Below are 27,010 nucleotides of genomic sequence, written 5' to 3'. Positions count from 1 at the left end.
GCTTGTAGTAGCTTTTATATTTTTTGCGATACTTAAAGGCGAATTTCTGAAACTCGTGTTTGTTAGAGATAGAAATAAGGATAGAAATAAAGGAATTTAATATTCTTAGTCCTTTCTTCGTCCTCCCAACGTTTCGCAAAATTCAACTTATTCGCTGCAATTTTTATATAATTTGATTAGTTACACAAGTAAAATATCATAGCATTCGTGTCACGGCTATGCCATCATGCCCGCGAACGTGTTAAAAGAACAGAATAATGTCCATACTCAACAGATCATAATGTTAAAAATCTACATCCTGCTCGTCAAAGCACAACGACCGATTAAACAATCTCGGGTTTTAAAACAATCAAGGGTTTTAACGTTCGCGGTTTCTTTCTGTGGCCGATTAGGATGGCGGTAAAACGAATTAGCGCCGCGATTTACGGTTCACACACGGTGAACAGCAGCGACGTTCATCCGTGGCCCTATCGTTCGACCTCGCGCAGCGGTCGAAATTAGGAGTTCGTTTCTGAGAATCGTCGTTTAGGGCCGTTCGATGGGGCTCGGGTTGAACGTCCCTGAGAAAATCGAACGTCGACGGGGAATTTTCGACGGTGGGGCGACTGACGAGAGGGTTCTGTTGTAGATTTTATCGTGAAGGAGGGCGAACAGGCGAGCCCGTGTAACACGGACAACAAATCCGAGGCGCCGTTCGGGGCCCACGTGTGCGACGCAAACGTCTCGACGTGCATGGATCACTGGGAGGGACCAAACTTCGGCATCACCAGCTTCGACAACATCGCATTCGCCATGCTCACTGTCTTCCAGTGCATCACTATGGAGGGCTGGACTGCCATATTGTACTGGGTAAAGCAAGAGATATGTCCTTCAGTGTTAAATGAACGGATAACTTTACCTCTTCCTTTCACCGCTCTCTTTCTCTTTCTCTTTCTCTTTCTCTCTGTGTCTTTCTTTATGTTTCATTCGCTGTATCCGTATGTTCAATTCGAAGAATCGTCGGCCCGACAACATCGATCTTTCTCTCTATTTCTCTCTTTCTCAATGTCGTGCTCTGTCCGATCTTTTGCCTGCGCCATTTTCACACTGTCCGCCGCGCGTACTCTCGATCGAAATATGTGTGACCACTGACCGTTTCTGTCGATCATTCGTACCATTTTCTGTGTCGTGTTTCTATCCTTTCTTTATCTCCCCTATCTACTGGATCGGCGAATAAGCTCGCGGAGGTTTTTCTTTAATAACGACTTGTGCATTAATTAGCAAAGAAATCAAGGAAAAAAACCGAAAGATTTTTTTTTGGTCTACAAAATTGTTCTATTCGCTTTTTAGAGTAATTTAATGTTTCATCTTGATTTTTGTCTTCTGAATATTCCATTTCTGAGTCTGAAAAATCATGATGCATTAAATTATTCGAAAAATCGAATAGAATTTGCTCGTTAATGCACGGGTCATTATAGAACAGAATGAAAAACTCTGCGAATTTAATTGCCAAACCAACGTCTATCTATCTGTCTATCTATCTATCTCTCTTTATCTATCTGTGTTTGGCCGATGACAGTTTGGCTTCCGTCGTTTCTTGTTCGTCCGCTGGGACGAAGAAGAGAAGCGCTTGCAAGATGTTTAACAGCTCTAACACTGACGTATATGTTCACCTTGCTCAGTATAACACTGTCAGTTTCAGCCCTCTTTGCAAATCTTGGTGTTTGACCGTGTATACGCGTGATGTATGCATCTGTGCCGTCTGCGAACCGCCGTCCATAATTATTTGGCCACTCCCGAGTCACTTTACGGACGCTACACATCCTGTTGTTCACTTATTCCTCTCGCATATATATATGTATACGTAAAAAAACACAGAGAATCTACGGAACACTCACCGACCACACGTCATCACCTTTCTATTGAAACACTTGTTACAATATAACAATCGTCTCGTGACTTACACACGGTGTTCGTATACTGATGGACGGTCGCGTGCATACGAACACAGTATTGCATATACATAGACCTTTCTGCGCTTCGTTCCATCGTAATCCGAAGAGAACAGCTGGCGAAGCTCTCGTCACCTATCGATTCTCTTCCGGTTACGATCGCACGCTGATACGATCGCGAATCGTATCGATGGTGCATCCCCGGGAAACGGCGGTACGCGAACGAGCCTTTGAACGGCGCGAGAACGCTGCACCGTGGTCCGGTTTGCAGAACACGGTGATAAGTTGTTATAACTTTCGAATCATCAGAGATATTGCAGCGAAATTCTCGCTAAAAATAATTAAAAAATAGTAATTTCATGCCGGCGATGATTAAATACTTTTTTCATTTGTTGAACGATATATTTCAATAAAATTCCATTGCCACTGTCGATTTGAAACGAAATTATTTCGATGTAATCATACGGACTATTTTTTTGACAAAATTAACTTTCTCAAAACTAATTTCTCATAAATTTGCGGTATTCTCGGGTCGATTTTCGCGATCGCCGCTCGCATCTTCCTTTAATCGTGTCTATCAGCCGTTTCCCGCGGCCAGCAAAAAATAAAACGAAACGATCTATGGATCCGCGCGTAAATCGCATCGGTGTAACCCCGAGAGCTCGATGATCGGCATCGACGCGCCTAGATACGGGTTTCACGCTGTTCTGGTGAAATTTTGCAGACAAACGACGCTCTTGGCAGCACGTACAACTGGATTTACTTTATACCATTGATCGTCCTTGGCTCATTCTTCATGCTGAACTTAGTTCTCGGTGTTCTGAGCGGGTGAGTATTCTCCATTCAGGCCTCGCACTTGTCCGATCCAAATGAAAAAAGTTTAAGACGCGGCGCCCCTCCCCGTTCCTCTCCGATCCGCCGCATTTTCATTGCGATGCAGCCTAGCCGGCGATCCCTGTTTTCAATTTGTATTTCGTTCGGTCGTTGCTAAATTCGATATAATATGCGTGGTACGGTAAACTGATCCGACATATTCCATTTTCTTGGCATTCGACTTCGATTTATTTGATAGATTTTCCTTCGAAAGGGTTTCAATCACCTCTGAACAAAATTTTAGAAATAGTATTTGGTGCGATGTGCTTGAATATTTTATTATACCAAGCTGCGACTAGACTGCAGATGTTGTTTATGATAGAATATTAAATCATATTAATATTTCATATTGGATTAATACTAAATTATATATTATATTAAATTAATATTAAATTATGTTATATTAAATTAATATTAAATTATATTACATTAAATTAATATTGATATTATAGTAAATCGAAGCACAAACTGATTGTCCGGTCGTTAAATTTATTGACACCTCGACGGCCGTTGTCACATACACGCGACATCGTTGGAAATTTGAATTATCGGAACCGATTTGACGCGTTTTTTCAAAAAATTCATCACGATTGTATTCTCAACAAAGTTTGTCCTATTTATATTATTAATAAAACGTATCGTCGCTCATACGTGGGTGAGAGATTTATTCGAAACTTAATTAGTGGAAATCAATTGTTGTGAAATATTAAAACAGTAATTTGATGCCGTACAGCTTTATTTCGCAGCATAATTGAATAAAATACTGTAATTTCACGAAATCGTTGCTGCGTTTACGGCCGAAGCGTTAAAAGAAACAATCAGCTTCGCGTCTCGGAATTAACACAATTTTAATTTTTTATAACTGTACGCGGCCTCGTTCATTTAACGCAATCTAGAGGAATTTGCATTGCAACCCGGTATTTTTGGAGCCGTCTCGAGCGCGGGTTTCAGCTCGTTTCACGAGAAACGGGATACAGCGATTCGCGCCGGCCTGCATCGCGACGGGTTACCCAGGACCTCCGCCCACGATTTCCTCGGGCCGACCTCCCCCCATACACCCCCCCAACCCCCAGATCTGTATTTCTTTCTTTTTCCGTCAGGGAGTTTTCTAACGAACGAACACGCGTCGAGAGGCGGGCGGCTTATCAGAAAACAAAGAGAAAACATCTGTTCACGACTGCGTTCAGTGCCTACTTAAAGTGGATCACTCAAGCAGGTCTCGAAACGATCGATCTTTTCCCTCGAGTTTGTCGCCCCGGTAGCCCGTTGTTTGTCCGCATCCAGAGACGATTCTCCGTCCATGCAACGGGTGTCCCGCGAACGAACCGATCCAAGAATCTCATTCGATCCCGTCGACGCGGCGAACTTTTTCTCGGATTGTTTCCCATTGAAACAACGTTTCAGAAATATCGACTCGACGGTGCTTTTATCGGCCTCTTCTCGCTGGACACTCCGCGCGAGCGTGCCGTTGCGGTCGACGGTGCTTCTCCGCGAGAAACTGTGAATTCAACTCGCGAAGGATCACTGCTTCGCTGCTAATTTCTCGAAGCGGGCTCCAGAAATTCTGATACAATATACGGGAGACGATGCCGCGTAAAACTGTGAATCGAAAAATATATTTAAGAAATATATAGACGCGTGCAAATGCGAGGGAATTTAATGGAAGTAATTTTTTAAAACGGATCTGTAATTATTAGATACACGAAATGCACGAAACGCCGAGACGAGATAATAAGAATAGAAAACCCTTCGCATTTTATTCGAGAGCGCAGCGACGCTGGAACCGTGGCCGGAAAGTTCCAAGTCAATTATCTCAGAGAAACATCCACGTTTCCGGCTCGTTCCTTCGCGAAGAATCGGCCGCCTTTGTGGCGGGAGGGTTTCTGGAGCACCTCGAGCAAATACGGACCCGCTGGAGAACAGAGTCGTGTGTAGCAGGGTAAACGCTAGTCGCCGACGGTAAAGCCGTGCCGCTTTCCTCGCCCGTAGCGCCAGCAATCTCCGAGTTTTCATCCTTACTTTTGGTCCCAGACGTATCGTATTTCCAGCGGTGATAGCGCGCGTAGGCGATCGCGCGCAATGCCAGCAACGATTACCCGATAGAGCGCCCGCTAGAGTAAGAATCCCGCGCGGATACGCTTCGTGTCCGCGCGCGAGAACTTCGGCAGGGAGCCTCGCGTAATTTTATAAATCGTTTTCCCGCCCGGGGAACCGATTCCGTCGCGGCTTCGACGGACGATCGAGGTAAAAGTATATCTCTTATGGAACGCCGGTCCGTCGTGACCCCTTCTTGAAACAGCAGCACAAACAACGCAATAAAAAGATAGACGGATAAATTCACTCGCGTAGATACCGTTACAATCGGCTGTAAAAAGAAATTTTTACTCGAACGCGAGATTTTCTGAGCAAAAAGAACACATTCTCTACTTCAATTGTTCTGTTGCCCCCATTTATGGAACAGTTGGTAACTGTATTTCATAGTCGTTGTTCCTTCTTGAAACTTTACTGTTCTGCTCGTATTATTTTTTATTCACGCTAAATAAATCTTTGAAAGTCCATTACCTTATTATTACAATAGTCGTGTAATAAGTTCTTGTACTTCATTATTTGATCAGTATTCTTGTATACGTATTATTTCTTTTTCATATTAAATAAATCTTTCGAAATTCATTGCGTTATCTAGAGATGTTAATCTTTACAACGGTAGCATAAATATTCAACAATAAACATTTTTTGTCATAGTATTAAAATCGTATAGTGAGAAGCGTTTCGTAATAGGTACATTTACCTTGCGCGGAATTGGGGGGCCATCTTTTCAGCGAGGCTCCCTCGAGAAGGGCGAAGGGCAGATCCCTGCCCGCTAAGTAACCGGCCTATCATGTCTCTGTAACGCTTGTAGAGAGTTTGCGAAGGAGAGAGAGAAGGTGGAGAACCGGCAGTCCTTCCTGAAGTTGCGAAGACAGCAGCAGCTCGAGCGTGAACTGAACTGTTACCTGAATTGGATCTGCAAAGCAGGTTAGACACCCAACGCCGGCGAGCAGCCTCGATCGCCTATCGATCGTGGCACAAGTTCGCGCCGACCCTATGCCCTTCGGCTGTCCTCTTAAGCTAGAGAATAGAATCGCCCCGGCTTTCTTTGACCCTTGCCGTTCCGATGTATGTCCGCCCCATCGGCGACGTCGATCACTCAACTCCGCCTTCGCTTTTCAGAGGAGGTAATACTCGCTGAAGAGAGGACCACGGAAGAGGAGAAGCTGCATATATTAGAAGGTTCGTGTGGATAAATACAGTTGGACCGCATTAATGTTCGGACACCGTCGTATTTCAGAAATACATGTTGTTATGTGTAAATAAGTGTTGTGACTTATTAAAAAAAAACTATAAAGTCATTAATTCAACAAAAAGTAAAGATACGGAGTAAAAATTTCTCAAATACGATGATGTCCGAATATTAAATGCGGCCCACTGTGGTTTCTTCTTGCCGATAGAAATTGTGCTAATCGATGCGAAACGTTCGCTTGTAGGAAGGAGACGGGCTGCTGCGAAGAAGAAGAGGATGAAGAATCTCGGGAAAAGCAGAAGCACGGACACGGAGGAAGAGGAAGGTGATGACGACCAGGACGACGGTGAGTTGCGCTCTGTCCCCATAGAAACGGGCTTCTAATCCGACAGATTCCCCGTAAATTCGACTATCTTTTAATAACAATCCTGCGTTCGACGAAAAATCATTATCTCACCCCCTTGCTGTTCCATTTGCGTTTTGTCAGCGTCACAGGTGAATCACCTTTGCAACGTGGCCTGGCGAGCGACACGATTTTTTTCGGGGACGAAATACGAAGCAGGAAAACTGGCAGAAGAATTAAAGAACACTTACATATTTCTGTTCGCTAAAATTATTGAAACAGAAATTATTTTCGTTAAGCTTATTAATCATACAGTTAACACAGATGCAAATAAAATAGTATAAAGAGGATCGAAGAGAAAAAGATCCTTTGTACAGTGACTAACCATCCAGTTATTATGGGACAATGCGGTTTTTATGCACCTACGACAGAAATTGTTATCTAGGAATAGTAAAAACTTTGATCATGCTAAAGTGATTAAAGGAAGAAATTCTGAAAAGGTTCTCGCTGCTTTTAGCAGACTCGTACAATTTTGATATAGCAAAAAAGTCCGCAATCCGGTTAAAAGACTGCGGATTTTATGAATTCTCTGCCAATGTGGAGAACGGCAATTTTATATGATAGAATAACTGAGAGGGTAGTAAAGCTTTGATCCACTATTTTGGTCTCACCAAGATGACCAGAGGAGCAAAAATTCTCAATCACTCAGCAGAGAGATCTGTGATCGAGTTAACAGATTTTAACGAGAATGTCGCTCGCGAGGCCACCGGCACCGTACCGCGGTGCCCCGTAGGATGAGAGAACGATCTGATTCCGCTTGTTTCAGAGCCTAAGAAAAGCCTGAAAGGTAACTACGAGCTGTGAGCGCAGCCGACACTCTCGATCAGCGCCGCGATAAAGGCTGCGTACTCGTAACTTTATTTTCGCAGTTGTTTCTCCGTGTGTGTGTTTTTTCGTGTGTTCTCTTGTGTCTAGGAAAAAAACAAGAACAGACTACTTTGGTACATGCCCGCACTCATTCCGCACATACATACACGATACACGTAACACGTAACACGTATGTACACGCGTAAATTGTAACAGGTATGCTGCCGCGTAAACGACTCTGCTGCAGAGCATACTTCGCGCGGCCAGACGCGGAGCATAATTGCTACGTGCTATCCGCAGTGGCGAATTATGCGCGAATACAATAGAACACTGTCTTTATGAAATTGCGAAACGAAGCGAGCGAACGCCGCATCGAATTCCATGGGATAATTGGCCACTGTCGGAATGCGCGTGTCAGAGGATATCTTTCTGTCGGTAGAGAGTAAATCGTAGATCGCGTTGTTTGGGACTTGCGGCTGAAGACGTCCAAGGCACCGGTTAATTCGTTGTCATCTTTTTAGGAACTGCTTCTGTTGGCTGGTGTCGCTGTACAATCGTGTATCTATATATATATTTATATATATGTGTCTGTGTTTGTCTGTCGAAATCGTCCGAGCGCGTTCGCGAGAGAGAAGCATAGATTCGCGAACGCCTCGAGCGAGAGCGTGTCGATGTGGTCTATGCGGGGCTCATAATGCCCACGTGGTTCCAGGCGGGGCCCACGATGTCCTCGTGTATATATACTTGCCGCTCGGAACTGTTTCAACCCTTCAATTTTCTTACTACCTTCGCAAAGAAGTGTTCGTTAATGAAAACTATACCATTTATCGCATCGCCTATTATATCTTAGAGTCCTCGTTTCTCGAAACGTCTGTGGAAAAATCAAGGACAAGAGAATGGGGCTGCGACTGAAATATTTTCGAGCGGCCTTAGGTAGAAACATAGTTGGTGTACCTGGCGAGCAGCCTTATCCGAATACCGTAGAACAATTAGAAGCGCGCGAGAGGATCGATTCGACGAAAAATAGACTGCCAGAAATAGGCGCCGTCCCATAGAGGGTACGACAGCCGGACTGGGTCGAAGTACTTTACACGACTAGCGAATAGATTAGTAACACGCATCGTTGATCCGTGCATAGAGACATACGTCCGCTTAGTTAGAGAGTACCGCTTAGAAATAGACGTGTGTCCGTCCTGTATATTTGTCGCGGGCGAATCGAAAAACCGAATCGCATATCGCCCAGTCGATTCGGGAGTCCACGGAAGAAGCATTCGGTATCCGCTCGATATTCACCGAGCGTTCGAAATTTCCCCCGACGATTCGGGAATAACGATCGATCGACTGGCATCGCGAAAACGTCCTTAGAGGCGCCCCGCCAACGTTCTCGTCGAACGAACACTGAAACGATTTGTTTGTCGCTTGCAGGGTACTCGAGATCTTCCTATATCAAGTCGAGGGCGAAAGACAAAGGGACCTGCGTGCAGTTCTGGCGGGCGGAGAAGAGGTTCAGGTTCTGGATCCGGAACTCCGTCAAGTCGCAAAAGTTCTACTGGTTCGTCATCGTTCTTGTGTTCTTCAACACCGTGTGCGTCGCCGTCGAGCACTACGGCCAGCCACCATGGCTCACTGAATTCCTTTGTAAGTAGCGACCACAACAAACCTAACCATGGAGCCCAACCCTTCACTCTTCCTCGTCCAGATTTTTCTCCAAATCGAAAGTACGTTGCAGCATCGTTAATTTGAAATGCTTTCAGACTTCGCGGAGTTCGTGTTCCTGGCTCTCTTCATGATGGAGATGTTCATCAAGGTGTACGCGCTCGGCCCCCGCACATATTTCGAGTCGAGCTTCAATCGTTTCGACTGCGTGGTGATCTCGGGATCGATCTTCGAAGTGATCTGGTCCGCGTTGAAGTCCGGCTCTTTCGGCCTCTCCGTCCTACGTGCCCTTAGACTCCTGCGAATTTTTAAGGTCACCAAATACTGGAAGAGCCTGAGGAACCTCGTTATATCGCTGCTCAGCTCGATGCGTAGCATCATCTCCCTGCTCTTCCTGCTCTTCCTCTTCATTCTCATATTCGCTCTGCTCGGCATGCAGCTATTCGGCGGCCAGTTCAATTTCGAGTACGGCACGCCGCCCACCAACTTCAACACCTTTCCCATCGCGCTGCTCACTGTCTTCCAAGTGAGTACCGATCTCTAAGCTACGATCTCTACGCGTCATTACCTGTTGGAGATCTTTAATGTCCCAAGGACGTACAGTTTTTCAACGACAATCATTGAACTGCGGATCCTAAGCATTGCTGGGTCACAAAACAGCGAAATTTTAGAATATTCTCAATTTTAATTAAATTATCTGAACATTTCGCCATTTTTAGTCTACTGTTCGCTTGAATCAAGATATCTTTACAATTGTATCGTATAAAGAAGTTGTTGCAACATCAAAAATCTCAAAATGACTTGTTGTTAAGGTAGGACATGTATCTCTAATTTTTATTCCGCCAAAAGATCCGCAATCTAATGATAAGACAACGAATATCGAACATCGAGTTTAAAAGGAAAGAGGACACAAAATATGGTCTTTCCTTGACGCTGCGAGTGTTTGTCGAGCATCACGACGATTGTCGGTGAGTTCTAATATCCGGTCGATCCACAGATCCTGACCGGAGAAGATTGGAACGAAGTGATGTACCAAGGTATCGAGTCGCAAGGCGGTCACAGGAGGGGCATGATGTACTCGCTCTACTTCATCGTGCTGGTGCTCTTCGGCAACTACACACTGCTGAACGTGTTCTTGGCTATCGCCGTGGACAATCTGGCGAACGCACAGGAGCTGAGCGCCGCCGAGGACGAGGAGAACGTCGAGGACAAGGAGAAGCAGGCGCAGGAACTCGAGAAGGAGATCGAGTCCTTGCAGAAGCCGAAAGACGGTAGCCCGCCCAAGGTGGCTGTCTGCCCTCCGAGCCCGACTCAGAACTTGTAAGCAGTTTTTGAAGTTTTGAAGAGTCTTTCGGTGGTAATCTTCGGTACCATGGTACCACTCGGTGTCACGGTATCCGTCGTAAGATTGAAAAGTATGGCGGACGTTGACTGGGAACGTTTGCGATTTCAGCAAAGACGGAAAAGGTGGGAAGCAGTCGTCCGAAGAGAAAAAGCAGGATGAAGACGATGACACGGGACCAAAACCAATGCTGCCATACTCCTCCATGTTTATACTGTCCCCTACGAATCCGTAAGCATCTTTTTCAGATTATACCATTCGGCATAACTGTAACACTGTATTTTACAGATTTAATTGCTACAACAAAGAGATTCAGTTACTTTATTATTCCCATCAAGGTTACAAATCGAGGCTGTCGTCTTGCACTAGAGTTAATTAATATCAAAATAGAGATATTTTAGTAGCAGAGAGTTTATACGAATACCTGAAACTCTTGAAAGTTGCGGTGTTGCTGTAGTTATGCCACGCAGCAATACACTTGTATTATAGATTATCGAAACGCGACGATGACATTCATTTATGTTTTCAGCGTAAGAAGAGCCGCCCATTGGGTGGTCAACCTGAGGTACTTCGACTTCTTCATAATGGTGGTGATATCGCTGTCGAGTATCGCGTTGGCCGCCGAGGATCCGGTGTGGGAGGACTCGCCGAGGAACGAGGTCCTGAACTACTTCGACTACGCGTTCACCGGTGTATTCACCGTCGAGATGATACTGAAGATCATCGATCTCGGGATCATCCTGCACCCGGGCTCGTATCTCCGCGAATTCTGGAACATTATGGACGCGGTGGTGGTGATATGCGCCGCGGTGTCGTTCGCGTTCGACATGACCGGCAGCTCGGCCGGACAGAACCTCTCGACTATCAAGTCGCTCAGGGTGCTGCGTGTGCTCAGACCGTTGAAGACGATTAAGAGAGTGCCGAAGCTGAAGGCGGTCTTCGACTGCGTGGTGAACAGTCTGAAAAACGTCATTAACATTCTCATAGTGTATATATTGTTCCAATTCATTTTCGCTGTGATCGCGGTGCAGCTGTTCAACGGGAAATTCTTCTACTGTACCGACGAGAGCAAGTATACGGAAGAGGATTGCCAGTGAGTATCGTAAATGATAATTAACATGGGCACTCAAGTACTGATCGACCGCTTCTGCAGTATATTTGGACTGCGGATCCCGAGAATTTCTGCGAATTTTAAATTACAGTTTATATTACACTTTCCACAAGCGTGTCTCTGATTTCTATGTTCGCCTGTTGTGAGCAACAGAAAATAAAATCTGACAGATATAAACGAGAAATCCGTGGGAATTTATAATTAATAATGTTCTACTTTTATTACTAGATCCAAAGATCCGCAGTCTAAACAATTTGTCTTTTGTTTAAGTTTAAATGCTGTCGTCCTTATCGAATTAATGGGCTAATCCCATGTGGCGTGTCTAACCGGTCATTGTCTGTTCGCAGGGGTCAATATTTCGTTTTCGACGAGGGAGCCATGCTACCGGAGCCGAAGAAGCGCGAATGGCTCTCTCAAAGCTTTCACTACGACAACGTGATGGCAGCGATGCTGACGTTATTCGCGGTACAGACCGGCGAGGGTTGGCCGCAGATCCTGCAGAACTCGATGGCGGCCACGTACGAGGACAAGGGCCCCATCCAGAACTTTCGTATAGAAATGTCCATTTTCTACATCGTCTACTTCATCGTCTTTCCATTCTTCTTCGTGAACATCTTCGTGGCCTTGATCATCATCACTTTCCAGGAACAGGGAGAGGCCGAACTGCAAGACGGCGAAATCGATAAAAATCAGGTCCGTCTAAGCATCCTTCTCGTATTATACACACCCCGCGAATCTGTTGACGTTTTTTAAAGCTTGTCGTCTCTTTCAGAAATCTTGCATAGACTTCACGATACAGGCCCGCCCGCTGGAAAGGTATATGCCGAAAGAGCGCAACAGCGTCAAGTTCAGAATATGGAAGATAGTGGTATCGACGCCCTTCGAATATTTTATCATGGGTCTCATCATATTAAACACGTTACTGCTCATGATGAAGGTAAGCTGTCCACGATCCGTTTCCATCGCCCGGGAGAGAGAAACCTTCGACAGAAGGTGTTACCTTCTTCGTTGCAGCCGCTCGTCGTTCACGATTTCGATTTACCCTTAGCATCCTGGTGTAACGCTGTTGTTACTTCAATTAAAAACATCGTTCGTTCTGGTGGTTCTTCTAACCTTTCGATGCCGACCATATGAGCTCTGCCCGTGCGAAATATATCAAACCTGTTTGATATAATTTAGCAAAGTCTTTAGGAACGCGGTTGCACGAATTTTGTAAAACTTGATCATTAGAAAATGGAAAAAGAAACCACTATATCTTTTCTCGGCACTGTAAAGGTTAAATCGCCACTGGCAAACTAAAGTTCTGCAGATCATGAAAAGTCGCATAATGTTATTTCTAGTATTAGAAATATCTGAAATTTAACTCTTCCGTTGAAATCCAGCAGACGCATATATAAAATCTTGTGTGATGATCTGTAGCAGGTGCAAAATGATGCTAAGGGTTGAGAGCAGCGCGACAGGTAAAACAATTCGCAAGACCGCAAACGACCGGTCGATGGAAACGATTACAGTCAAGCCGATCGTCGCGACGCGCCGCGCCGTTTCCGCAACCGATTTCTCGCGCCCCCGAATCTCGTTTCATCCCCACGAACCTTCGGGAGACCGCGGGGATCCAGGAATCGCTGTCCCAAACGCGATTCCCGGATATCCAAGCGTTTCTCTAATTATTTCCTCCCCATACACACTCACACGACTGTGTCGTACGCGCGCGCGTGTGCTCGATTTTCTCCCGGGAACCGATCGCGCGGTCGCGATAGAATAAACTATAAACAAAGCAGCCCGAAGATCGTCGATCGTGATATCGTTAAAACGGGATCGTCGGCGACAGCACGTGGTCGTCCGCGCGCAACGGACCGTTCGAACTGAGCGTAAGACATTACGTTATATCTGTACGAGGACATTGTTGTTCTTGCCTGCCAATTTATTTATTGCTCTCTGTATAATTGTCATCCTTGTTATTATCCATTGGTACATGTACACAGCTGTGTTGGATACTCTTGCGTGTCCCGACCTACTGGAAACCTGCCAACCAGTCTCCTTTCTTTCTGTAACTCTGCTCTTCTTCTCTATTTCTCTTTCTCTATCTTTTCTGTGTCTCTTCTTTCCTTTATCGGTCGCCTCATGTCGAGCTCCAATTCTTTCAGTTTCACGATCTCGACGCTTCTTCTATTCTGTGTCGATTTTCCTCCTTTCTGGATTAAAACGATTTTCGTAGTAGTGCCTGCGCGAGGATATTTCATCCAAGCTGAACTATGCGTGCGTAGTCAAATTGGTCGTTGTTGTACATTGTTTTTTTTTGGAAAATTAGAAGAACGTTCTCTGATAAAGACTTCACGGATGGCAGTAGTTTTTCAACAAAGCAACGAAAACGGTTCACCGAATTAATCGCTGCAAATTAAATAATTGATAATTAATCATGTCTTCTTAATTCTCATATTGTGATACAAGTGATTGTAATTTTCTACGACTTTTATGAGCTGTGGTGTGGCAGTCGACTTTCTGTACATTTTTGTTACGCGTTCCGACGACTTCTACAGACTATAAAAAGTAGATCGGGTCGTTTAGAAACGATAGAAGAAAATTATTAGAAATTTTATTCGTTATGATAGCGATCGAGGACGTCTCGCGCTGGCACTGTCACCGATCTCGCATTCCTTGGACGTTCCCGCTTTCCCTGGTGTTTCTTATACTTTCGGTGCGTGTATCTCCAGCAACAATTTTTCGTTCCTCGTTTCCCCAGTTACCAGTTAAGCGTCTTCTCTGTCCGTACACCTGACTTTCGTAACGGCGTCCCCGACAAAAGGAAATTCACCTCGAGGGGTGTCGAACGCGGAACAAATTCGAAAATCCGCTCGACGATAACGACGCGAAAGCGCGGAAAGTTTTTTTGGCCCGGACAGAGAAGACGCGGAACTGTGATTTCGACAAAGAAACTTGCCCCGACTCCGATCCTTTGGCCATTCCACACGAAACCACAGAAACACGCCGATTTCTCTCGACACGGAAAGCCGCGTGTTCGACTCGTACGCCTCGACGAAAACCATGTCTGAACTGGTGGCGGGGTTCGAAGCCGTGCACGAGAACCCACTGGCTTGGTACGTCCGATTTTGCCGATTTTTTCCGCGAGCGCGTTCCAACGCGTTCGAACAAAACGACCACGGACAAAGGCTGCGACATACGAGAGCCCTGGCACCGCGCGACTACTCCGCAACACCACTTTTACAGCACTATTCTCTTTCCTTCTTTGCTCTCTTTCTCACCCTCTTTCTCTCTTTCTCTCTCTCTCTCTCTCTCTCTCTCTCTCTCTCTCTGTCTATTTCTGTATTTCTGTGCCTCTCTGTTTCCGTTTTCACTGTTTACTTTCGTCGTGCTGGCTGTAAATGCACAAACGAGAGCTAGCCGACAGCGCGTCCGAGACTACGCTACGCTTCGACCGCGGCCGAGAAACAGCTGCACCCTTTGCGGACCTATAAAAAATTGCAAAGTTAATATTTACAGATAGAATACTTCTCTACAACAAATTTCTTATTTATCGTTTACCAAAATAGTCTCAAAAAGTAATTTCTCATTTTTTAGAAATGAGCTTCAACTTATTTAGTTATTTCATAATTTTTATTGTTGTCAGACTTGGATTAAGGATTTATTTAATTAATTGAGCATCGAACGGGCCAGTCTGGTACGATAAGCTCACAGTGTAAAGTTACATAAAATAATAAAATAATTTATATTAGATAGAACAAAATAATCTAGCATAGTCCTTCTGCAGAGATATGCATCCTTTCTCGTGCTGAAAAAGACGAAAATGATGTCCAACATCTGATGAGCCAATTAAGTTATCTACCTCATATATTTCGTGTCCGTAAAGGGTAGCTTTGTCTCCTGTTTCGTTCGTTCTCGCGTTTTCTCCTCCCTTATGATTTCAACCCTTCCAAACAGTATACTACGGCGTCCCGTTGATCGATCGTGTATCAGAATCGAAGGAGGTACCTCCTGAAGTCTCCAGACTCAGTCAGACGAGGATCATCCAACGGGACGCCACAGTATAATTGCCTGAACACGACGCTGGGCATGCGTTGCGTCACGGAGTCACTGGCACACGTTACTTGCACACATGGTCTTGGGAATGGAGCACACACGGGTGGTGGCACACGGTGTTTGAATGTCCTTGTTGGAGCGAAGAGACCTGGCCGAGAGCTGCGCAGCTGTCCGCGAAATTATTATTACATAATCTCTTCAAAATTATTATTATTATTATTATATAATCGCTACAAAATTATTATTATATAATCGCTACAAAATTATTATTATTATTATATAATCTCATCAAAGACTCTTCCGAGTTCGCTGCGACGGTTTCTCAATTCTCCGCAGATCGGCTGCCGAGTTCTCTGGGTCTCTACGCGCCCCGCAGGCACGTAAATGTTTTCGGAACACGCACGCATCGTGCTGAGAGATGTCGCGGCCGCTGGGACCGCGCGCGTTTCGCATGCTGACGTTGCTGAACTGCTCGCAAAAGAGATTGATCGCCACCGCGGCCGAACCGGTCCCCCGGGGCCCCCCACGGGACCAGTACACGCAATCTTTCGAATCCACTCCGCTGAATGTGTGTGTGTTTTTTCGTTCCACGCCGGAGACACGTTTGTTTGCACGGGGCGCCCGCACGACTCGATCCACCCCTTCCTCCAACAAAACCCTCCACCCTATAGACATGTTCGAGCCGGGGGGGCGGGGACCTATCGAGAAGACGCCCGGAATCGAAGCGAGCCCCTCCAACCCCTCGGCTTCGTCTTTCTTAGAAGAGTTCCTTCAGCCACCCCCCCCCCCGCGGGTGTGACTTGTGTTGTTCTGTTCGCCTCTTTTCGGTTCACCTTGTTTGCGTTCCTTAGACCGTTCTGTTCTTTGCCGTAGAGCAACCCTGTCCCACCTGTGGCGGGTTCTCGACTGTCACTTCCCCAGACACTCGCATCACCAGTCCAATCAGCCGGTTCCTGGTCGCGACCCGTCGAGGCAGCCCTTATCGAGGGCTTCGTGGGCTGGGTGCGGCTGCCTCGGTCGGTCGCGATCGTCGGACTCGATTCTAACAGTCGGTCTTCCCCAGAGTTCTTGTTTGGCAAGTGGGCCGTGTCGGCGCGATGATCATTGCACTGTCGAGTCTGTCGTCTCTGTTGCAAGACGATCGTTTGCCACCGTTGCTAAGGATAAAATCACCTGGTTCGGACGGAAAACCGGTCATTTATTGGTATCGACGAGTAATTTGTCAAGTTTACGTCTGCAAACGTTTCAGTTGTGAAGAAAAAATTAAAAAGAATGTCTGCAGAATATGTCAGTGTCATTATATTATAGTGTAGAATATTATAGGGTAAAATATTATAGTGTCATTATGCAATAGAGACGGAGCAATGAATTTTCTGACCGCATAGGAGAACGCCGCGTGTCGCAATATCAAAACATGTTATTTTAATGCATTAATTAAGAATATAGGACTCAGCCTAGTTGTCAGAAGACAAATTATAAAAGTAAATTCAATAGATAAATAAGGATACCTTATTAATGCGAAATGTTATTGCGGTGAGAACTTTAAGCGTCGATGTCTCTAAACTGAAATCATGCGACCTGAGGCGTTCTTCTTTGTAACCAAAGAATTATCAGTGACTGTATCACGGTAATCATTTGTGTTCGAGTGAACTATTTCCGATTCGTTGACTCCGAGCGCTGACACGACCCCTCCATAGCACACTCAGCAACACGTAATGTACAAGTACTCTGTAAACCCGTCCCTAGTCACCCTGGCAATAGAAGAAAAGAAACAATCTTTTTAATGTGATCGTTACGCCGTACACACTTGGTAGGGTCGTACAGATACACGTATCTAGGTTAACGCTAATATTATACACCTATGTGTCTCTTCCTCTCTTTATTTATTTCTCTCTCTCTCTCTCTCTCTTTCTAACTGCGTGTGTATCTCTCTCTCTCTCTCTCTCTCTCTCTCTCTCTCTCTGTGTCAATTGCAAGACGTTGTTATATGTGCACACCGTGTTACTTACAGATTTTACACGCTACTGTACCGTCTGTCTGACCATGCGCGGACCTATTTCACTTACTATTTCATTCTAACTATCGTAGTGGTATATTATAGAGGCTATAGCCATTGTGATTGTTACATATTCGTTTGTTCTAATTGACCAACAATGTGGAAAGAATTAAATGTATAGCTGAACAAAGCATTGAGAAATTAAATTAGTTCTGACAGCGATGGGAAAAGCCTAGAGAGAGAGAGAGAGAGAGAGAGAGGGGGGGAGGGAGAGAGAGAGAGAGAAGAGAGGGATGAGAGTAAAGGGAATTCCCTTTCTCCCTTGATACCGGGATGACAGGGGAGAAAGGGGGATCAGCGATCGGCGAATGAATATCCGATCGCCTCGTCCGCGAGACCGCGTCCGCGCGAACACGCGATTCTATAACGCTTGTACGTATGTTTGTTTGTCTCTGTCGGCCGTGTGTGTTGTCAGTGTATGCATTGCAGTTCCATCGGCAAAGCGACGCGTACAAGAACACGCTGAAGTACATGAACATGTGCTTCACGGGGATGTTCACCGTCGAGTGCATACTGAAGATCGCCGCTTTCGGCGTGAGGGTAAGCTCCACCATGCCAACAAACAACCCCTCCATCGAACAGATTTATCGAAAGAACGTATATAGGCATATATATACGCGCTTGGAGGCCAGGCCCGGCCGGCTCGAGACCGCCGAGAAACGTCTGCTCGAGCCGGTCCCCCGAGCCGAGGAACGATCCAGACGCCGCTCGATCGCGAACGAAACGTCGAGGTCCACTCGTCCAACGAGCCGCACGAATAACAGAGTCGAGCGCCGTCCGATCGTTTCTGGACCGTCCGCCTGGCCACTTATGCTTATTAGAATGGAAGTAGAGCGTTGTCATTTTGTTTTCTGGTTTGTTCGAAGAGTAGATGGTGTCCTGTCGACTCAAACGTCGGACGAGCTTTCGGGATAATGTTCTTGCCGGATGCGTCGCCATCCGTCGCTAAAATTCAATTAGTTCGGAGAAAGTTCTCCGAACACGATTCCAATGAACCGAACACTCGACGAAGATATCGGGCACCGGGATAACGCTGTTGCTCGGCGTCTTCGCTCGACAAAATCCTTTGATTCGACACGAAACTCCGCAGGACGCTCGCACCGCTGCGGTGCGGCTATCCGTGCCTTTTTCGAGAATCGTAGAATTTGATCACGGCCATGCACGCGTCCGGACAAAAGTACCGACTTGCATAAGAGATTCCGGCTCGACTTTATCCTTGCGAACAACGTTCCCTCATCGTGCTTTTGTCCGGCAGCGTGTTTGAGACGCGAACGGGAAACCGGCTGAACGGCGACCAGCGTGCGAAAGGGACGAGAGAACTCTCGTCGCTGTTCAGCGAGCTTCCCAACAAACTATTACTACTAGCTAGTCTTATGAAACACGAGAACACACGCACAACACAACACGGGACATTGAATATTAAACACACCTGAAAACCCATGGACACCAGTCAAGGGAGCATCAACACCAGCCGCGTCGATTTCATTTTGTCCGTATATTTTTCTCTTGCTGTTTCTCCATTTCTCTTTCTCTGTCTGAACATTTTCTTTCTTTCGTTTCCCGGCTCTTGTTTGATTTCTCTTTTGTTTTCTTTTTTCATTTCGAGAAACAAACTTCTCCCACGAGACACGTGGAACAGGGTGGAAATCGCGCGAGCCTTCCACGATGCAAAACCCTGGCTGCGGCAGATGCGATAGAAGCTAAACCCACGACAAGCTCCCGTGCATGCCGATCTCCGTCTTGTTGCATCCGCACGTGATCACTGCACGTTGACATGTTTTTGATCCTTGCATGCGTACACCGCGGCTTCCGTCGCGCGGAGCGTCGATCGTTCTCGTCGATCGAATGGAGCCCTCGCGTTCCAGCACGAAATAAGAACTCGTAATACCGTCCAAAATTCGTTGGTGTCCTTTCGTCGAGTCATTTCTATTCCTATTACGGTTGAAATTCATTTATGAAAAAAATCACGTCACTGATGCGTCCTTGACACGTCGTTGATACAACCTATCCAAAAGTCAATTTACAAATACGAAAAATGAATTTCAATATCGACTGTTCGCAATACCAAAAATACATTCTAGCCAGCTCCCTGGTATTACGGGTCGCTATTTGATAGAGAAAACGCGTTAAAGGACGAGTTGATAATGAACGATCGCGAGGAAGATCGAGGCTCCGCGTGGAAAGCGTTGTCTGTAGTTGCATCGACTGTTACGGGTCTGCAACGGCCACTGTATTTGGTTCACGATCACTCGGTTGCGCTTCGATGCTCGCTGCCAACGGTCCAGAAACACGAGAACACCGTCCCCGAAAGTTGTTAGCGAGCAAGGAGCCTCGTGGATCCGCCGAGTAGGCGGAAAACCGCTCCGAACTCCCGTCGAAGAGTTTCGTGCGAAGTGCCGACGCCTCCGCGGGACCGACACGCATGCAGTTCCATGCTCCGCCATCTTCGGGAATGGCCGGTTAATTAATTCGACGTACACACACTCCACACACATACTACATACACGCAAGAATCGAGCACCATTTCGGCGCGTCGAACACGAGAGAGATCGAGCCTTCGCCGGAGATCGGTTAGATTCGATCGTCAGCTCGCGGAGGAGCCGCTCCTCCGCCGCGATCGAGGATCGTAAATCCTTTCGCGACGGGATTACTTCGACTATTAAATTTCCGGGAAAAGTTCATCTTCACCACGCGGGCACTTTGTTAACATTTTAGATCGACGAGGGCTCAATATAATGGTATAAGTTTTGATAAATAGAATCGCGGATTTTTTCTTAAACGAAGCCGATTTGCACGGATCCCGAAATGTGTTAATATTTTGTTAATAATTAGTAAGTGCGACGGTGTAATCGACGAAGTAATCCCGCAGCCGATCGATACGGTAATAATCGATCACCGATCGACGCGAGCAAAGAAATCCACGTTTCCACGAGAACGGTCCACCGTCGCGAGAAATTCCGCGATTCGTCGAGTTAACGGCGCGGCCTCCCGTCGCGATTCTAATCGACGACAAGCTCGAGATTTTCACGTTCGTAACCGAGGAAGCCGATTAAAGATCGCCGAGAGTGAAACGATCGTAGAGAGGCGACCGGAGAATTGCGGGCAACGATGCAGAATCTTGGCTTGTGTTACGTTTGTGTGTTGGGTGTATTTTGTAGTATCACGAGGCGCCGCCGACTCTATTGGACATCTTGACCGTCGTGAACTTGATCGTCACCCTCCTTTTCCTCATTGAGTGCATCCTTAAACTCGTCGCCTTCGGATGCAAGGTATAGAAACAGCCTCTTAATCACACACTCCACTAAAAAAAAAAAAAGAAAAGAAAACTCGAAATCACACGCAACCATCATGTCATGCGTCATGTCATGTTATATCATATCATGTCATATTATATAGGATACAGAGTATACATATGTATATATGTATACGATTATACGTAGTACCTAACCCCCACTGTCATTGTCTCTTCCACCTATGTACTGGGATATCGGTGATCCATCGCGTTTCGAGACAAGACGATTGTTCGCGGGTACAATGGCGACGGGACAGTTCCTCACTTGATGGACGCCTAATTCAGCAGCGACTGTACGTCTTACGCGATCCTCCGTCTTCGGGAGATTATTTTCTACACCCTTTGCAGTCCAGGCTGTTTCATTTCGCGATCCAAAATATGGTTATAGATCTCTAGTATCTTCATTTCATATTCTCTAGTTTCAACAACTTTTTAAATATAAACAATTGTTCTAATCAATTTGGAAAATGGTACGGCAATTTATAATGGTGCTACAGCGAGTCGTCTCGGGTCACAAAGGGTTAAAGATCTTTAAAAATCGTGACAACAAGGGTATGGTAAAGCATAAACGACTAAGAAAAATTTGTCTAGCATTCGACCATTGCTTAGAATGCGATTGGCGCAGGTCTAAGCGCGTATACTGTTATTACAAAAATAATTTCGACCAGGGAAAAGTGTTCATTAATTCCGGGTGTCCATCAATTGAGACTGGGTCAGAACGACAGGGTTCTAGTGCGAATTTCGATATCCAAACTCGTCGATTCTGCAGTATAGTGTTCTAAACACCATCGTGGAAATATTCTCTCCGAAAGCGGAGCCACAGCGTCGCAGCCATAATCGCGCCGCGTCTCTGTTCGCAGTCGAAGAGGATCGCTTCTAGACCCTGGTCGCCGATTTTTCTGACCGTTTTCTCGCGCCAACATGTCCGCGAATGTTTCCCGATGTATGTAGGACAGTTTCCAGCCGAGGCTTTTTCATTTCGAGTATGAAAACGAGCCGCGACCGTGCCGAGAAGCTGCGATAGAGCCGAGAGAGAGAGAGGAGAGATCGCCGCGGCGATACTCTTGGCTCGGGCTTTGCGCTATTCTGAATCGTTCGAGGGAACCGACCTCCTTCCCGGCCCTTTGCCCGAGGAGAATGCTGGAAAGTAGAGCTTCCGCGCGAATAACCAACCTCCGCGAGCGTCTCTCTATCGTTCTTTATCCCCCTACACCCACCCGCCCCCCCTCTCTGTCTATTATAGTTTGCTCGCTATTACCGGCATGCTCCCGTAGACGCAAACAACAATACATCTTTAGACGAGACCCCACCGTGGCCGATCGTCGGCGATCGCTGATGCGACTCGGATACCACTTCTCGATCATTGTCCCTACTTACAGTTCGAACTTTGAATTACACGATCTATAGATCTCCGAAATTCGCGGTAGGGTGCGCGAGAGCCGCGCGATGCCCACAGATACCATCGATAGATACAGTTCGATTACAAATTGATTACAGTTCAAAGTTCGAACATAGATCTTAGCATCGAGTCGATTTAAACGGAACGCAGCTTCTCGGACACCTGTCCACCTAGATCCCCGAATCCTCTCGTAGCACTCTGACCATGAGGACAGCGTTCTATCGATCGTAAACCAGTCGGATCGAAAGTCGCCTGGGGCGACAAGTAGATCCTGTCAGGTGAATTCGCTGCGAGCTTAGCCCCCGTGAACAGCGAACGATTCATTCCGTTCTGCTGGACACACACATACACACACCTGTCTACATCATACCATCCCCCGCAAATCGTTCACGATCGGGACACACCTAGACAACGAGGAGACAACGCGGCCTATTTTCTACATCACCGACACACCGTTTTTTCCGAACAGCACGACTCTCGCATACTTTTGCGCTCACTCGCTACCAACCATTTGCGCTCTGCAATGGTGCGTACACACAGACACCACACACATATATAAACAGTCATGAACATGGATATACACGACACACAGAGGACAAACACTGTCGCAATCTTCGCAAACCACGCGCCTCTTCCACACGAACACGTTCACCGTCGAACGATCGTAAAAACATACAGACACACCGCCGTTCTACACACACGTGCAATCCTCGCAAGAAGTACACGCATAATGCCCGTCCACACGATCACACACCTACTCGACAAACACACATACACACATGGATACTAGGAGTGGGCGGGTACCGAACGTTTATGGTTAGGGTCGGGTACCAAATGCTCGTGATACTTGGGTACCCGGCGTCAAAGTTGGATTAGATAGTGCTTAACCCTTTTAGTGCCAACCAAAAGAGTCGCGTGTATTCGAACGAAATGTACAAAACTCGTTTGATGTGGCTTAATCAAAAGACATTGCAAGAATTTTGTAAAATCTGATAGCTACCAAATTCGAAAAGAAAGAATAAATAAGAAATAAAATTGTTATTTAGTAGAAATATTAAGAAAACAATATTTTTTCAAAAGTAGCCAACAACCGTTCTTTGGCACTAAGAGGGTTAACTCGTGCCGAGCTGTGTTTAGTCTACTCATCATTCTGGTCAATCGACGCTTTAAAAATCAATATATTATTTGTATCTATTAATTATTGTCATTATAGATATGATGTAAACATATTATAGTTCATTCTTTTGCTGGAAATTAATTCTTTGATTCTAAACATAAAATGTTTTTTTAAGGCATTACATAGACATTCAAGCGTGTATAGTGATACACGTGGCACGGAATGTGTTAAATCGTGGCGGTAAGCTACCGACACTTTGTGCGCTACTTAATCCGACTTCAACGTCGAGTATCCGAAATTTTCGAGTACCAGAGTATCGCCAGCTTTCAGGTGCCGGCTCGAGCGCTCGATTTAACAGGTGGCTCGGCGGTATTCGAGATTTACCATACCCGCCCACCTCTAATGGCTACACGTCGATATACAATGAGACACGCAGAGAAAACCAACAGACTCGCTAATTCTTCAAACTCGATTCGTAGTTTCTTCTGTAGCGTTAGTTAGCAGACATCTTTTACACACTTGACCGCCTTCGAAGTTTCCTCGAACGCTCGCTGCGTAGTTGTTCAGAGTTCACGGTTCCTACAGCGTCGGTCGAGCAAACTCCGAATGCGGGAGTCAGGCAACCGCTTGTCCGGAGATGCGCGGGATTTACTAATCGATTTGTTTATTCCCGGTCCCGTCGCACTCAGAACTTCTTCAAGGACGCCTGGAACACGTTCGACTTCATCACGGTGATCGGCAGCATCGTGGACGCCCTTGTGATCGAGTTCGGGGTACGTAGTGTTTCGCCAGCTAGAAAAACGTACGAGCGCGATCGGTAAACGATCGCCTGTAAATGTTCCGAATGAGATAGTAGTGGTCTCCACATATTTTGACTATTGTAACCAGGTCCGTTGTAATCGATTACTGCGAGACCATTTTCCCCATTTGAATTGTGTGACCCAGTGTTGCTTGGTTGTATAATACATCTCGAGTGCTGTCTTTCCTTTAACCTCATTGCTGCTTCATTAGTTTCGGCAGAAATGCGTAAGAATTGCGCGTGTACCGGACGATCGCGATGTGCCGCCGCGGTCCGCTGAATTGCCGATTCCTCGAACGGAAACGCGTCGATCGAAGTTGTTATGAAACACGTTTCAGTATAAGTTTTTCAATTACTTAATTCAATTCTACAATTACTTAATTCACTTAACCGCCGCAATTCAGAATAAGATACGAGTCGTTTAATTTTAAAGTTTGTCAATTCTTATTTCCAACTGCAGTAATTTATATATTTTTCACTTGATTATTGCTATTATTTTAAACAGTGTGATATATTCGTATTTTTCTTTTTCCTTATTGAAACGCAAATCCTTGAATATCTCAATTTCAAGAGAAATGAACTTAGTGCATCTTCAACAGTTCTTGTTACTATTATTGTCAAGTTGGGTGTTTAATCGTATATTTAAATTAAATTGAATTCGTTTCATTTATACCTCGATCCGCGTTTCCGCGCAGGATCGTTTTCCGGCTGCAACGTGGCTCCAGCGACGTCTCGTACACGTTTGTCTATTGAACATTTGGTATCTGCACAATGTATATACGTACGTATATGCTAGCAGGTAAACGAAGAATCTTAATGCGAACCCATACAGTCTTATGTATCTATACGTAGCTTTATGCTGCATTCATACGCTACACACCCACACTGTACATTGTCACATTTGCACAGTATACGATCATCACAGAGTGTCCGCCAACGTACACGTAACATACGGCGGAGTCGGACGCTCGAATGGGAATACGTTCTCGGGATTATTACCTGTGAACGACAGTCCGCCGAAACGACACGTGGTTCGGGACGACATACGGACTCGCTAAAATCCGTTAGCCGTTTGAGTGCCAAGGAGCGATTTTGCGCTTTTTCCGTGTCGCTCGAACAGTGCCAGCGCTCTAAGCTGCGAAGCCGATAACCGCGACACCACTAGGTTTCCGTCGATGCGCGACTTTACCGTTACCATTTCATTTTAGATTGAAGTTAAAGAATGAGACACAGCTGGTAACAGAAAAAATTTTAATTTCAGTCGAACATCTAGATGCAAATATTAAAATGTATAAAGAAAACAGCGCAATAAAGCTCCTTAGCATTTTTAATCGGAGAATAAGAAAAGCGCTGTCGCGCCGCTTGGCGCTTTTCGCCGGGAAAACAGCAAAGACCCGTGGCACTCGAACGGTTAGAAACGTGTTCCCCGTCGAATGTCGCGACTCTCGCCTGGTACAGTAAAGATTGAACTGTTCGAACGAACGGCGTAACTGCAGAGAGCGCACTACCCATCAAGTAATTCTTGACTCCTCCGCAGTAGAAGTATCTGTTTAAGACCCGAAGTATAAGCTGTCGTACTTACGTATTCGCACACGCCACACGTGTCTCGACACACACGTACACAGAGACACGGTATTCTACACACACACGGTATTCTATACACACACGGTATTCTACACCCACAAGTAATTGAGAGTTCCAGTAACAAGTGTCGGATAGCGTTGAAGTTTGAAGCCGCATCGAAGAGACCGTCGCCGATCCGAGTTTCTTCTACCCCCTTTGAACTGCTTGCACTCTACCCCAGTAGGTTGTTGAACCGTCAGCGGGCACAGGCATAGAGTACACAGAGATCTATAGAAACAAAGAGAAGAACCGTTGCTGGCTGACTCGCTTTCTGAAGGAGGGAGACGATGGTAAGCGATGAAGAAAGCGGGCTCAGTGAGCAGCCGAGTAAATCGAGTTTATTGTACATCTCCTGCGCATTATCCACGGTACTGTAAACCCTGTGAAGCTTCGCGTGTAAACGCCCGGGACTGCGCGCCATTGTTTCTTTCGGGAGACCGCAGTCCGGCGCAGTATCAGTCGGGGCCGCTTCAGTTTGATAGTACGTTCTCCATACAAATATGCCGCTAGTTTGATTTACCGCTCTGTTGTTTCGTATATTTAAAGATATAATGTCGGTGTTAACGAGACCGAGAACGATCGATCCCAATAATTCTGCCATTCTCGTTGTTTTCTTGTGATAGGAGCGGTTTTCGAGTGTGCCCAGTGGCGGCCATCTAGGCGAAAAAAAGGTATAAATGTCGCTCATCTTTCGCAACCGCAGACGTAAGTGCGCCGGTTTTACTTCTAATCTCGAGAAAATGAGAAATACTTCGGGACCACGCGCTTCGACATCCGACATGAGAGAAAGGGAGAGAGAGAAAGAGATAGATAGAGAGCGAGAGAGAGAGTGAGAGAGAACGTGTGTGAGAGAAAGAAAGATGGGATACTCGCAGGACGGATTTCTCAAACAGGACACAGGAGATATTCATACATTGCATAAACACTCGACACGACGAGTGCATCGGGTCGCCGGTGTAATTTCCATCCGCGAATACCACGTAATTTGGCAAACGTTCTCGCGGATAAAATTAAAAGCGCGTAGGGTATTTTCTTTATGGTTTAAAACCAAAAATAAAATTTCATTTGTAGGATTATGATAATTTTCTACGAAATTAGTCAAGCATTGCCCCCAAGGCGGGACGAATTCTGAATAGGCGGGGTTTTGGCCCATAAGGCGTGGCTCCTTTGCTCTGGGGCGTTTCTCCGCAATGGGCGTGGTTTCTTCGCTCTCAAGCGTGATTTCTCCACGATAACCGTATTCTACACACTCTAAACTTTCTCAAGCTTTATAAAAATACCTGTCC

The 27,010-nt window shown here is 45.9% G+C and overlaps 1 protein-coding gene across 16 annotated transcripts in view; it reads left to right on the top strand.

Annotated features, from left to right (window-relative positions):
- The window catches only part of Cac (calcium voltage-gated channel subunit cacophony), a 119,234-nt gene that overhangs the window by 74,026 nt on the left and 18,198 nt on the right, over positions 1–27,010 (top strand). For 8 of the 16 annotated variants that reach the window (XR_013494751.1, XM_078189414.1, XM_078189415.1 and 5 more), the window contains exons 6-21: positions 629–849; positions 2,656–2,759; positions 5,704–5,819; positions 6,015–6,074; positions 6,329–6,430; positions 7,254–7,274; positions 8,720–8,932; positions 9,049–9,476; positions 9,948–10,270; positions 10,404–10,523; positions 10,822–11,385; positions 11,751–12,096; positions 12,176–12,340; positions 17,924–18,034; positions 20,653–20,763; positions 23,992–24,075. Coding sequence is in view for 15 of the 16 variants with exons in the window: in XM_078189414.1 (XP_078045540.1) it covers positions 629–849; positions 2,656–2,759; positions 5,704–5,819; positions 6,015–6,074; positions 6,329–6,430; positions 7,254–7,274; positions 8,720–8,932; positions 9,049–9,476; positions 9,948–10,270; positions 10,404–10,523; positions 10,822–11,385; positions 11,751–12,096; positions 12,176–12,340; positions 17,924–18,034; positions 20,653–20,763; positions 23,992–24,075 (3,089 nt within the window). In the remaining variant the exon portion in view is untranslated. The remainder of the gene's footprint in view (positions 1–628; positions 850–2,655; positions 2,760–5,703; positions 5,820–6,014; positions 6,075–6,328; positions 6,431–7,253; positions 7,275–8,719; positions 8,933–9,048; positions 9,477–9,947; positions 10,271–10,403; positions 10,524–10,821; positions 11,386–11,750; positions 12,097–12,175; positions 12,341–17,923; positions 18,035–20,652; positions 20,764–23,991; positions 24,076–27,010) is intronic. The other 8 variants (XM_078189420.1, XM_078189416.1, XM_078189426.1 and 5 more) reach the window with 5 other exon arrangements.

The sequence above is a fragment of the Augochlora pura genome, chromosome 8, assembly GCF_028453695.1.
Source record: "Augochlora pura isolate Apur16 chromosome 8, APUR_v2.2.1, whole genome shotgun sequence".
NCBI lineage: Eukaryota > Metazoa > Arthropoda > Insecta > Hymenoptera > Halictidae > Augochlora > Augochlora pura.
The sequence above is the reverse complement of the archived record's forward strand: the minus strand, read 5'-3'. Positions and strand labels throughout refer to the sequence as shown.